Source organism: Camelus dromedarius, chromosome 18, assembly GCF_036321535.1.
Source record: "Camelus dromedarius isolate mCamDro1 chromosome 18, mCamDro1.pat, whole genome shotgun sequence".
Taxonomy (NCBI): domain Eukaryota; kingdom Metazoa; phylum Chordata; class Mammalia; order Artiodactyla; family Camelidae; genus Camelus; species Camelus dromedarius.
In genome coordinates, this window is record NC_087453.1 from 16,877,611 (window position 1) to 16,889,922 (window position 12,312).

Sequence of the window (12,312 nt, forward strand, 5' to 3'; positions counted from 1 at the left end):
AAGCAGGGAGGAGCAGGACACATTAAATATAATGAACATAAGGTTTAAGAACTACATTTATATATACTTATATGGAAAAATCTCTAAGATAGATTTTTTTAAAGAAATGAGAAGACAGTGCGGTTTATAGGGAACTCCTTTTAAGAAAGGGGAAGAGGGAGCAAATATATATGGTTTTGCTTGTATTTTCATGCAGATAGACAAGAAACCAATAAAAGAGTTTACCTGTAGTAAAATGACTATAACTCAATAAAAAAAGTTTTTAAAAAAAGAGTTTACCTGTAAAGGAAAGGGACAAGGTGAGTGGGTCAGGTATGGGAGACTTTTTCACTGCATACTTTTGGATATACTTTTGATTTTTTTTAACTGTATGAAAGTATTACCTTTTCGGGGGTGAGGGGAAGCACTATGTATAGGTGAGGTAGACTGGATTATTGTTCCCAGTTCTTCACTCCTCTATAATAGGATTATATATCCATACCACCTGCCATGTAACTTTGTAGGGCCTGTCACTGTAGGCATCAATATTGGGCTTGGCCGTGTGACTTGCTTTTAGCCAGTGGATTGTTAGCCAAATGTAATCTGAGCAGAGGCTTTAAATGCACTTGTGTGGCTTAGACTGCCCTCTTACTCTCCTGCTTTTGGTCATGAGAAGAACATGCCCTGGGTCTAAAGACAGTGAGAGTCACGTGGAGGAGACCCAACACAGACTGTAGCAGGAGCCAAGTCCAGCCAACTGCCACCTAAAGTTGAGCTGTCCCATGGACCCATGAATAAGAAAAGCATTTGTTCTTATAATCCACTGAAAGTCTAGGATTGCTGTGCAGGAGAAAAGTGACTGATAAGCTATAGCAGTAGTGTTCAGTAGTACTTCCTGACTTGATGGAAATGTTCTACAGTCCACTATGTCTAATGCAGCAGCCACTAGCCACATGTGGCCACTGAACACTTGCAATGTTAGCGGTGCAACTGAGGAGCTGAATTTTTAATTTTATTTCATTTTTATTTAAATTTAAATAGCCAGATGTGGCTAGTGGCTACTCTGTTGCACAAAGTAGTATCAGACAAAATCCATGGCTGTGATTATTTGCCCATGGAAGTGACTAGAAGATAGATCAGAAGCCCACTGTGTTAGTTTCCTAGGGCTGCCATAACAAATACCACAAACTGGAATGGCTGAAAACAACAGAAGCTTATTCTCTCTCAGTCCTGGATGCTAGAATTCCAAAAACCAAGGAATCAGTAGGTCCATGCTTTTTCTGAAGGCACTAGAGGAGAATCTGTCCCATGTCTTTCTCTGAGCTTCTGGTGTTGCTGGCAATCTTTGGCTTGTAGACCCATCTCTCCACACTCTGCCTCCATTGTCATGTGGTGTCCTCTCTGTGTCTCTCTGTATCTCTTTTCCTCTTATAAAGATACAGTCATATTGGATTAAGAACCCACCCTACCTCAGTATGACCTCATCTTGACTAGTTACATCTGCAACAATCCTATTTCCAGATAAGATCAGATTCTCAGGAACTAGGTGTTAGGGCTTCCACACATCTTTTTGAGAGGCATAATTCAACCTGTAACACTTAGTTTTGAGGGAATTGTATGCAAGAAACCACAAGCCTGCACTCCAATTTTCTTTATGTATTTGACTTCTAAGGTAACCATAGGGTCCCAAACCTGCACCAGGAGGAAGCCAGGTGTGAATGTTGTGCCACCTCGAGGAGGGGGTACTCTCCTAAATTCTCAAGAGGATCATGGATAAGAAAGAACTCAGAGAGCAAAGCCAAAAGCCCTGAGAACGATGGACAAGGGAGTTCCCCCCAGAAAGGCAAGGTGGAGAGATCTAACCCAGAACTTACCCCACTGTTCAGGCAGGGAATCTATAAATTCCCACCCAGCACAATTTGATCATTGCTTTAAACTCGTGACTGCTGAGTGGGGAGATTTGAAAAGTGCTGATGTCTGCACCCCACCCCCAGAGATTCTGATTTCCTTATATGAGGTGAGACCCAGGCATGAGGAACTTTATAATCTCCCCAGGTGACTGTAAAAGGAAGCAAAGTATGAGAATCAATGCTCCAGGGTCTTGCAGCACCCAGTGTGGATTGCAGCCCAGATACTGACTCACCTTGCCTGGCACCTGTCTAAGGATAGATATTTGGGACTTACCACCCTAAATTACAAGCACTGTGAACACAGGAGCTGTCTGCATTTAGCTTTCTCCAAAAGCAGATGCTGCGAGAAGGACTCAGGTGCACTTAATAATCTGGAAGGCGCTCCCAGGAAGGACAAGTGAGGAAGTAGGGAAACAGAGACAGGGAAGGGGGACAAAGCCAAATAAAATGTATTTTGATGAGCTCATGGACATATGTGGTTCAATCCTGCTGGGAACCATCTCAGATACCTTCTAGAATAGACCGTAAATAATCCCATCACAGGACAGGAGATGTGCAGTTATTGCCAGTTGAGTACTGGGGGGCTTTTAACTCCCCAGCAATTCCAAGTTGGGTTCCAAGGTACCCTAGAAAGCCCTCAGGCAGAGGAAAAGAGAGACAGATGGAGGGAGGCGCTTTGTCATCGTTCACTGTCAGGTTCCTGAGAAATGTCCACAGCTTCAGGTGAACTCAGATACATGCAAGGACATAGGATGGGGTATTGACCCCTCCCACAGAGGCCAGGTCTATCTTGTTTACTGCTGCATCCCTGGGGCCTAGAACAGTCCTTAGTCCAGTGTGTGGCCTATAGTAGGTACTCAATAAATATTTGATAAAAAAATCCTTGTGCCTACCAGAATTTGTGCCAGGTACCAGGAAACAATAGTCATTCCTTTCATTGCACTCTCCCTTTGGACTGTGCTTCCTTCCCTAGTCTACAGTCCGTACCATGCCCTCTGCGGCATCCTCAGTCTCTTTACCCTGTTTTCACTCCACCCCTAGAGGGTTGCTGGGAGCTGCAGGAAGCCCATATGGCTGAGCACTGCTGGATCATCCTGTGGGGTGTTCATGGCCAGAGGACCATCCTTGCCTGGTCCCTCCTGGACCCCACAACTGGCAGAAGTGGCGACCACAGCACCACCGTAGCATCAACTGCAACCAGACTCTTGAAAAGTCTCAATCCATACTTCCAGGGAGTAGAACTCATTTCTCAAGCTCTACCTCACACCCAGGGCTGGGACTAGTGTGAAAAAGTGAGGCTTTTGCTAAGAGAGCAAAATTTAAGGAGTTGCAAAAGTTTTTTTCAATAATCAAGATCAAGATTAAATTTTTATATTTAAAAATTTTTTAAATTGTGGGGGGAGAGGGATAGCTCAGTGGTAGAGCACCGTGCTTAGCATGCATGAGGTCCTGTGTTCAATTCTCAGTACCTCCATTAAATACACACACACACACATATATATATATATATATTTTTTTTTTTTTTGAGAGAGAATTCTAAAGGTGGAGACCCTTCTGTGAGTGCCAGCAGCCTGCGCTCTCACCGCTGGGGTCCAGGCAGGGCCAGCTCCCAACAGGGTAGAGGCTTCCACCGGGGGACAAGGTCTTGGTGGTTCCCAAGGTCCTGGGCTGGGTCAGGGTCAGAAGCGCCTTGAGCCAGAACTCTTCTAATAACAGATGAGAACTGATGGAACCCGGGGTAGGGGGCAGGGTGCACGGTCCTTGGGTGGATTCCTTCCCTCCTCAATCGACCCCGGAATTAACCTTATGGGGCCTATTCACCTCCCTCAGACTGGTACTGCGAGCTCATCACGGACCCAGGAGAGCTCAGGAATTCTCAACTTCTATCCATGCACTTTGGTGTTGGGGGTTAGGCAGAGATGGATGCCTTTTTTTCCTGCTCCTTATTTCTCCCATCGGCCTGAATTAGAATCTGGCGATGGGTATCTTGCCCACGAGGGGGCAGGGTTTCCACTGGGGCGCCTAGGAGCATGGCTTTCCAGCCTCAGCCTTTCTGGACCCGCGAAGGGGGTGGGGGGTGGGGGGGACTCAAGCTCCTGAAGCTGAGCACAAAGCCTGGAGCCAGAATACAGTGCAGCGGATCCAGGCGAATCCGCGGAGGTGGCAGCAGCAGTCTGGGGCCTGCCTGGTGTCTCATTTGTGCTTTTAAAGACGGGTAGGACAGAGCTGGTGAAGCGTGACGCTCCCGCTTTCACTTCCACTGCAGAAGTCCAGGCTTTTTCTGAAGGCTACAGAGGTCCAACTCAGAGTGCACCCCAGGGTGGGTGGACCCGCTGAGAAGCGGTGGAAGCGGCGCTGGAAGATGAACAGTTAGCTTTCCAGGCCTCAGAAATATCAGAGGGCATTAAAGGGACTGGAAATTGAGAATCCTCTGGCCAGATCCGGATCCTGAATTTGCGACTATAGTGACAAAGGGGCATTAGGCGGGTGACAGGGGACATCTCTAATGGCCAGTTTAAATCGTCACAGCCTCGAGCGGCCGAAGGGACCGAATTTTATCCTTCTTGCTCTTCTCCCGTTCGGTGACTACAGAACCAGGGCAATGAGAGGTCACCTCTGTCGCAAGCAGGCGCTCACAGATACCCTGCACACACAAGCACTCACACACATTCATCAAGACTTTCACAAGACATAGATACAGCCCCACCCCACCCCCACCCTTACCCACCCCTCCCCCCACCCCTCCTACAGGCCGCGCTTATCTTCCAGTAGGCGCGCTCTCTCACACAAGCATATACGCACGCGTGCCGTCGCAGTGGTCAGGGAGAAATGGCCAGGGTACTTCGGCATTTTCCCTATTCTTTCCCGCGCGCCCATCGCACCAGAAGAAATCGTTCCAAATGAGGCCTCTGTCTTGGTGGTAAAGACTAAGAACCTCCCACGTGCCTTCTCTCGCAGTGAGAGAAAGCCCCAGGAAAGGTCCAGCCTTCCCCGAGTTCCCAGATCCCAACTGGAGAGTCTGACCACGACCCTTTCCAACGTCCCCAGGACTGGCTCTCCTGAAGGCAGCAGGAGGGCTGCCCCTGGAGTTGGATCTGCACCAAAAAGAATGGGATCCTCTGGGTAATTTAAGCAAACACATTCTCAGACAGGCTGCTCAGGAAAAGAGGAGGCTGGGACTGGAATGGCTACGGCTGATGTTTCCAAACAGCCAGATCTCTTCACTGTGGCTGTGTAAACTCCAGCTCAGACTTGGGGGTGGGGTGGGGTTCCTCCAGGGTGAGAGATACCTGGGAGGCCAGGTTGGCACCCAGCTGGGAAGTATACAACTCGCTGTTGACTTCTTTTATAGCTCTCTTCACAGCTGGTAGGCATGTTGTAGACTGCTGTGTCCCTGTTTATTGCCTGCCTGTCCTCTACTAGACTGTAAGTTCCAGGGGGGCACGGCTGAGTTTGTTTCTCCTGGCACCCAGCACAGTCCCAGCTCTGATGAACCCTCTCTAAATATTTGTTAAACCGCAGTGTGGTGCTTTCTGTACATAAATTAAAAAATTGGTGTTTTTTTTTTTTAAAGGATTGGAACTTGGGAGCATCCACCAAATTTCACATGGATTCAACCTCCCCCTCCCGGAAGAGATTTGGAAATAACCTTGTCCTGGCAACTGGGGGGCCAAGGCCACACTGAAACCGAAACCTTGGGCGGACCACATGCGCCTTCCCCTGAGTCCTCCCCCACCCCTCAAGCATCTGGAGAGCCTCTCCTTGGTGCTGACCATCCTTCACACTGCCTGGAGTTCTCCCGGGGCTCTGCAGCTGCTTCTCTTCCCCACTTGCTTCACCGGGCGGGCCAGAGTCCGTTCTCTCCGCCGCTCAGCGCGGGGATCCCCGCGGGTTCGAAAATGTAGAACTGAGACAAGGCCCCGAGTGCCTTTGTTTCTTCTTTATTTGCGGATATAATTATGCACCGCACTATAAATTAGAGATAGATTTTTTTCTGATATACATTTCATCTTATTCACCACGAGCACACCACACGCACAGTAGAACAGTTCCACAACCTGATAAATTGCACAAGATGAGTTTGGGTTCCTGAAAACCGGCAAGCAAGCCGGCCCCGCCGCGGCTTCTTGCCTCCCGGCTTCGCGCAAGGAAATCGCCCACCCGAAACGGATTTCCGGCCAGCCTTTCCCGATGCAGGGTTGAAATGTCTCCGGAATGGGAAGCGCTCTTGCTGGAAATGGCTGGACGTTGCAGATTCCGAGCACGGATGCCTATGAAATGTCCCCCCAAGGTCAAGTTTCTGCGCTGTGAGTTGCGCCCCCTCTCCCTCCCTTCCCACCCCTTTCGGTGACAGGGATCAAAGTGTCGGTGCCTCTCCTGGAAGGACAGAAAACCCTGCCCACAAATGCGCCCTCGCCTCCCCGGCTACCAGGATGTTGTGTAAAATAAAGGACAACAGAAACGCAGACACGATGGATTGTGGAACCCTATCCCCCCCGCCCCCAACCCCCAAAATCATAAATTAGGAACCAGAGATGTTTAAAGCTTGGCTTCCCAAGCGCGGCGGCAGGGCGCACGGGGCTGGTGGGGATGGGATTGGTCGGGAGGGGAGGGGAGCGCGGGAGCGCAGCCGGGGCTCGCTCTAGTCCTCCGCGTTGGTTCGGTAGGCCTCAATGAGGCCCTCCAGTGAGTGCACGAAGCCAGACACGCTGCAGATGCCACCGATGACGAAGATGGCGACGTCGAAGAAGACTTGGTGCCACAGCAGCTTGCGCCAGAGCAGGCGCAGGTGGAAGAGGCTGGGCAGCAGGAAGCAGAGGCCGGCGCCCGTGAGGCTGCCGGTGAGGCCCATGAGCAGCGCGAAGTGCGGCACGTAGATGGCCATGAGCAGCGTGAAGACGACCAGCGCGCAGCGCAGCGTCAGCCCCCAGGATTTGAGGCGCCCGTCGCCGCCATAGCAGGCGGGGAAGAAGGCGCGGCTGCCTTCCTGGAAGAGCGACTTCTCCAGCACCTCGACAGCAGCGAAGAAGGGCAACGGGTAGGACAACAGCGCCTTGGCTACCAGGAAAATGTTGACCACGGCGCGGATGGAACCGGGCAGGTTATCCGTGATGACCTCTTTGGTCTCATCGGCCCAGGTGAGGTAGGCGACGAGCGCGAAGAGGCCTTTGAGCACGCAGGCGGCGATATGTGTCCAGTTCATCATGCAGTGGAACTCGCTGGGCTGCTGCATGTTGCCCTCCAGCGAAGGCAGGAAGATCTGCGACGTGTAGCTGAACACGATGATGCCAATGGAGATAGGAAACTTCTTGACGTCGATATAGAACTTGACTTTCTCCCAGGCCCAGTCGCGTGCCCGCGATAGGCAGTAAGCAATGACCAGAATGTTGATGACGAAGTGGGCCAAAGTGCACAGCAGGCTGAACTTGGACACGGCCTTGAGGTTCTTAAGAAAGGCGCAGGGCAGCAGCACCGCTGTGGCGATGATGGACCAAGACTTCTGCGACACCGGCAGCCCTGGGAAGCTGTTGTACATGAGGTTGCCGCTCACCACCACGTACAGGATGCAAGTCATCACCAGCTCGATGATCTGCGCCACGTTCACCACGCGGCCGCCCAGCGTGGGGAAGCGCGGAGCGCAGCACGCATTGGCGATGGCCACATACGAGTCCCTTACGCGCACCACCTCGCCGTCCTCGTTCTCCTCGTACAGGCAAGCGATGAGGATCTTGCCGGTGTAGCAGCACACCACGGCGGCGAAGATGATGAGGAACAATCCCAGGTAGCCGCCGTGCAGGATGGCGTAGGGCAGACCCAGCACAAACATGCCCTGCGGAGCGAAGAGGCAACCAGACCCGGGCGCTTAGTGGAAGCGGTCTCGGGGGAGAGGGTCTGGGGGAGTGACTTAAGGCTGTAGCCAGAAGGCGGCGCTAAGGAGAGTGAGAACTGGGCCCAAGCCACAGCGAGGAGAGGTTAAGGGTAGGCTGGAATGGGGATGTAGAGCGGCCTAATGGGGAGCCTCACTGTTGAGTCAGATGGAGGGGGAACTGTTTAAGGACGGAAGAGAGAAAGAAAGTTGTGCTTAATGGCTGGGAGGTAAGGAGGAGGCCGAGTCTGGGGTCAAGTCACAAAGAGGGAAGGTGTATGGGGAGACCCTTGGGGGTAGTTCCTGGGGACAGAATCAGAAGTGGGGACCAGGGAGAAGATGAGAAGGGGCTGGAGGGGTCTTGGCCGGTAAAAGGCGAGGAGAAAGGTAGAGACCAGAGCCTCAGCCACTAAGAAAAGGGGACATGGAGTCTTAGGTGGGGCTGGAATGGGGTGCAAGGAAGCTAACGAGGGAAACGCAGGTGTCTAAGGGTGGAACTGGAGAAGGGACCGTTAAAATCAGCAGTGGGAGGGGAAGGAGATACAGTAGGGAGGAAGAGGGGCTCAGTGTGGGGCAAGCCGCAGGGAGGACAGAACAGAGGGAACCTGAGGTTGCTGGTGAAGGGCTTTAGGGGTGAGGCCAGAGGTGCGGGGCTGGGGAGGCTGGGTTGGGGAGCCTCTGGGCCAGGCAGGAATTTCATCGGAGAGATGCATTCCTAAGGAAGGGGACGATGTGGAAGTGCTAGAGACAAGCAGGATTAGGGGCCTACGGGGAAAGGACGAGTGCTTTGTGAAAGGCGCAATCAAGCGGGAGTCTATAACCTGAAGCTGTGGGATCCGGGGGGGCAGAACTGTGGAAGGAGGGTTTAGAATCCACACGGGGAAGCAAAGCTAACGAAATCCAGGGTTCTCGAGACTTGCAGGCTTCCAGCCTCCCACCCCGGCCTCCCTCTAGGCCTCCGGAACGGGCCTTCAAAGACGCCCCAGGTGAAGGTGCGAACGGCAACGGAGACAGGTGCGGTCTCCGGTCCTCGGTTCCGCGTGGCCGTCCCGCTCCGTCCTGGAGTGGGAGGCCCCTCGGGTGGGTCCACTTAACGCGCAGGGGCCCACGGAGCTCTGGGGAGCCCGGGTCCCGGAACAACCCCGTCGCGGCCTCCAGCTACCGGGAAACCCACGTTCTGCGCCCCAATGACCATGCGCTCTGGGGACGCCAGGGGCAGGGGTGTAGGGTGCAGCCGCAGGGTCCGGGGACGCCTAGGGCTGAGGCCTCCTCTGTTCCGGGAGTCGGGGCCTGCCCGCCATCGCCAGCTCCCGGGGTCGTTGTGCATACTCTAAACCCGCTCCCGGCGGAGTAGGGCGCCCCCTGGTGGGGACTGAGGGTTGAGAGTATGGGTGACAAGGTGGCGAGCCTGGCGACCACAGGCGGTTCAGAGCATCTAGAGGCGGCTTCGCCAGGGTCACACACGAAGGAGCTGGTCCCCTCTTTCCGGTGTAACCGGGATTTCGGGCGAGAAGGGTGAGTCTGTGTGCAGGTAGCGCTGAGGTACTAGTGGCCATATTGTGCTTGTGTGGTCACACGTGTGTGTGTGCTTGCGTATACTTGTTTGTCCCCGACAGGGCTGCACGTGAGAGCGTATGCATGAGTCTGTGCGTGTATGTGTTATCGTCAAACGGGTTTACGATTGTGCCCTTGGTATGTACAGGTATGTGTTTCTGTAGAGGGGAGGTGTAGGGGTGTATAAAATTCGTGCGTTTGAGGACAACCCTGTGATCTATATATAGATGTATGTCGTGTGCACTTGTGACCAGCGTTTTTTCGTGGGGGAGGGGGCTGTGGGCATGTGGGCCTGCCTATGCATATGCATGGTGTCTACACGTGTGTTTCGCGTATGTCAAGGGAGGGGACTCCCAGCTCAGCGATTTCTCCCTCTCTTTTTCTCCCGAAAATGCAGCTGTGAATCCATTCCGGAGTCCCAGGCGATACTGTTCCGTCCAATCCTGATTTTCTTTCTCCCTCACTCCTCCCCACTCCCCCTCGTCCTGTTTCCCTCGCTTTTGCAGGGTCTCAGGGCTAGTGTCACTGACTGAACCTCAGCCTAGCTGTCCTGCGGCTAGGGCCGCGTGTGGGGTGCCGGATCGGGACATCGCCTGGGGGCATAGATTACCACGCAGGGCTAGGAGGGATGGGAGAAGGAGAGATCCCGGGTACAGGAGGGGATCTCGAGGCCCAGATCGCCAGAGGACTCAGCTGAGGGTAGAGCCTGGTGCACAGAACTTGGGGGTGGGGGGTGGCAACCAGAGCTGGGAATCCCGCGCTCACCTGGATAGCGTTGGTCACATTCCAACCCGCCTCCCACGCCGTGATCTTGGGCTTGTCATGGCCCCCAAACTCGCCACCAGCTCCCAGGGCCTGGTCCTTGGAGCCCGAGGGTGGCAGGGGCGCGCCGCCGCCGCGCTGGTAATGGATGTCTCCCTCGACGGGCGGTTCGGCGCCCTCGTCCCGGCACGGCTCGCCTTCGGTTTTCAGGATGTCCATCTGCAGGCCCTGACGATGCTCGAAGTCAAGGTCGTCACAGTGCGCGAAGCCCACCGCCTCCTCGTCCGTGGCCGCCTGAAAACCCATCCTGGCGAACATGCCGCTCATCTTGGCCTGGGACTTGTTGGACACGGACGTGGCCACATTGGACAGCTTGCTGCGGAGTAGGGTCGCCATGGTGGCGGCGGGACCCGAGGAAAGGACAGAAGGGGCTGGGAACGTGGGGGACGGGCGGAAAGGCGGCGAGGGCCAGGGGGACGCGAGGCCGCTATCTTCGCTCGTTTTCCCGGCGGCGCCCCGGGGCGCACTGGCTCATGACCCCCTCGGCTGGTGTCTGAGGCTCGCTCTGGGCCGACCCGGCGGGCGGGCAGGCGGGCAGCGGGGCTGGCGGAGCCGCGGCGGCGAGTGCACTGCGGAGCTGCCGCGGGGCGCAGGCTGGGCTGCGGAGGGCGGCGGCGGTGGCGGTGGCGGCGGCGGCGGCGTCAGAGCAGCTACGCGAAGCCGGCGAGGCGCCCCCACCCGTGCGCAGCCCAATACGCTCCCGCCCCCTGGAATTAGGCGAGGGCGGGAGGAAAGATGGGGAGGGAGAACCTCCGAGAGGCAGGAGGCGTTAGGAGAGGGCAAGGAGAAGAGAAAGGGGCACCGAAGGACTCCGGAGAACTGGGATGGGGACAGGAGAAGGGCCAACAGGAAGGGAGCAGGAGGGACCCCGCGACGGAGGGCGGGATGGGGGCCGGAGTGCTGCATTTCTGGGGGAGGGGCTAAACTCAGATCCTGGCCCCTCCCACTTCTCCGCAGCAGGGAGGGAGGGGGATCCTGGGTGCAGATTCTGTAAGTCCCGCGTCCCCTGATACCCCCTCCAGAGTCCGGGAGCCTTTCGGCCCCAGATCCTCTGGCCAAGGACTGGTCCAGACACCCAGAAAGGCAGAAGGACAGTTACCTGTCTCCGGCGGCGCGGGCCGTCTGGGCATCGATCTGTCTCCCTGGCACCCATCACTGGCATTTCAACCGGGTCGCAAGCCCCTCTTGAAGGCAGAAGTATCCGGCATCGAGGACCGCTCTAAAGAAGGCTCAGCCCGGGTCTGAGTCACTGGGGCTGTCTCCGCCCGTCCAGGGACGCCGAGATGGAAGCGATTCTGCTAGTCTCTTGCTACAGTTCCCGAAACGTGTGCGGAACGAAGGCAAAAGGTTGGCTGTTAGCTTTCTTTTCGTTTGAGGGTCTGTAAGAAGGCAGGACTGAAGGACTGAAGGTACCTGTCGACAATCTCGATGCGGGTCTTCGAGTGCCTACGCCGCGGAGGGGCGCAGCCGGTGTCTCGCACAGAGCGAAAAAGGGCTCGCAGCCGGCCCAGGGCGCGGAGGCGCGCGGTGCGCTGGAGACCTGCTTGCATCGTGGCTGCTGGGGTCCGTGAAATCCTAGGCTGTTTCTGTTGAGTGAGTTGCGTGTGTGTACGCCGGAGAGTAGGAGAAAGACCCAGAGACAAAGACCGACACTGTATCAGATATTGCTATGGGCTAGATCCGAGTGGACTCCAAGGGTGAGATTTGGTAACTGTTTATTCTGTAAATGTGTAGTTTTGCGCTCATCTCCGCCTGCGTGTGCGCAGAGCTTGTGTGCTAGATTATGTATGTATGTGTTCCCGAAGAGGTTGCTTGCGTTTTTGCCTGTATGAGTCCTTTTGTATTTGTGTCTCCCTGCGGGTCTGCCGCTCGGTGTAGGTCCCTGCATGTGTTCCCAGCTGGGCTTCTGCCCTGGACTCCTAAGCCGTAAAGAGCTGCGTCAGCGACCTGGCCATCCCACCCTAGGTGGAAGAAAACTAGTGGCTGTGACTGGGGGTGGGATGGGGGAGAATCTGAAGGAAACAAAAAGTGCTCCCAGTGATCCCCCTCCCAAGACCCAGTCTGTCTGAGAACCCTAGTCTCCTCCTCCCCTGTGACACTTCTAGATTAGCTCAAATCAGCGCACAAGTAGGGCGGCCTGAGGGCTTTGACCAGCGAGTTGAGGCTGCCAAGACAAGACAG

The 12,312-nt window shown here is 54.9% G+C and overlaps 1 protein-coding gene across 1 annotated transcript; it reads right to left on the reverse strand.

Annotated features, from left to right (window-relative positions):
* Positions 1 to 5,813: 5,813 nt before the first annotated feature.
* On the reverse strand, positions 5,814 to 10,703 carry SLC32A1 (solute carrier family 32 member 1). Its single transcript, XM_010975246.3, has 2 exons — positions 10,075 to 10,703; positions 5,814 to 7,719 (listed from the first exon to the last, which is right to left on the reverse strand). The coding sequence occupies exons 1-2, from the start codon at positions 10,465 to 10,467 to the stop codon at positions 6,532 to 6,534; spliced, it is 1,581 nt and encodes a 526-aa protein (XP_010973548.1). The 5' UTR covers positions 10,468 to 10,703; the 3' UTR covers positions 5,814 to 6,531.
* Between the last annotated feature and the right edge of the window lie 1,609 nt (positions 10,704 to 12,312).

Excerpts from the sequence above, each read along its gene's own strand:
- SLC32A1 (XM_010975246.3), bottom strand. The coding sequence starts at position 10,467 with ATGGCGACCCTACTCCGCAGCAAGCTGTCCAATGTGGCCACGTCCGTG. Across the intron at positions 7,720-10,074 it reads ATGTGACCAACGCTATCCAG|GGCATGTTTGTGCTGGGTCT; the intron begins GTGAGCGCGGGA and ends TTCGCTCCGCAG.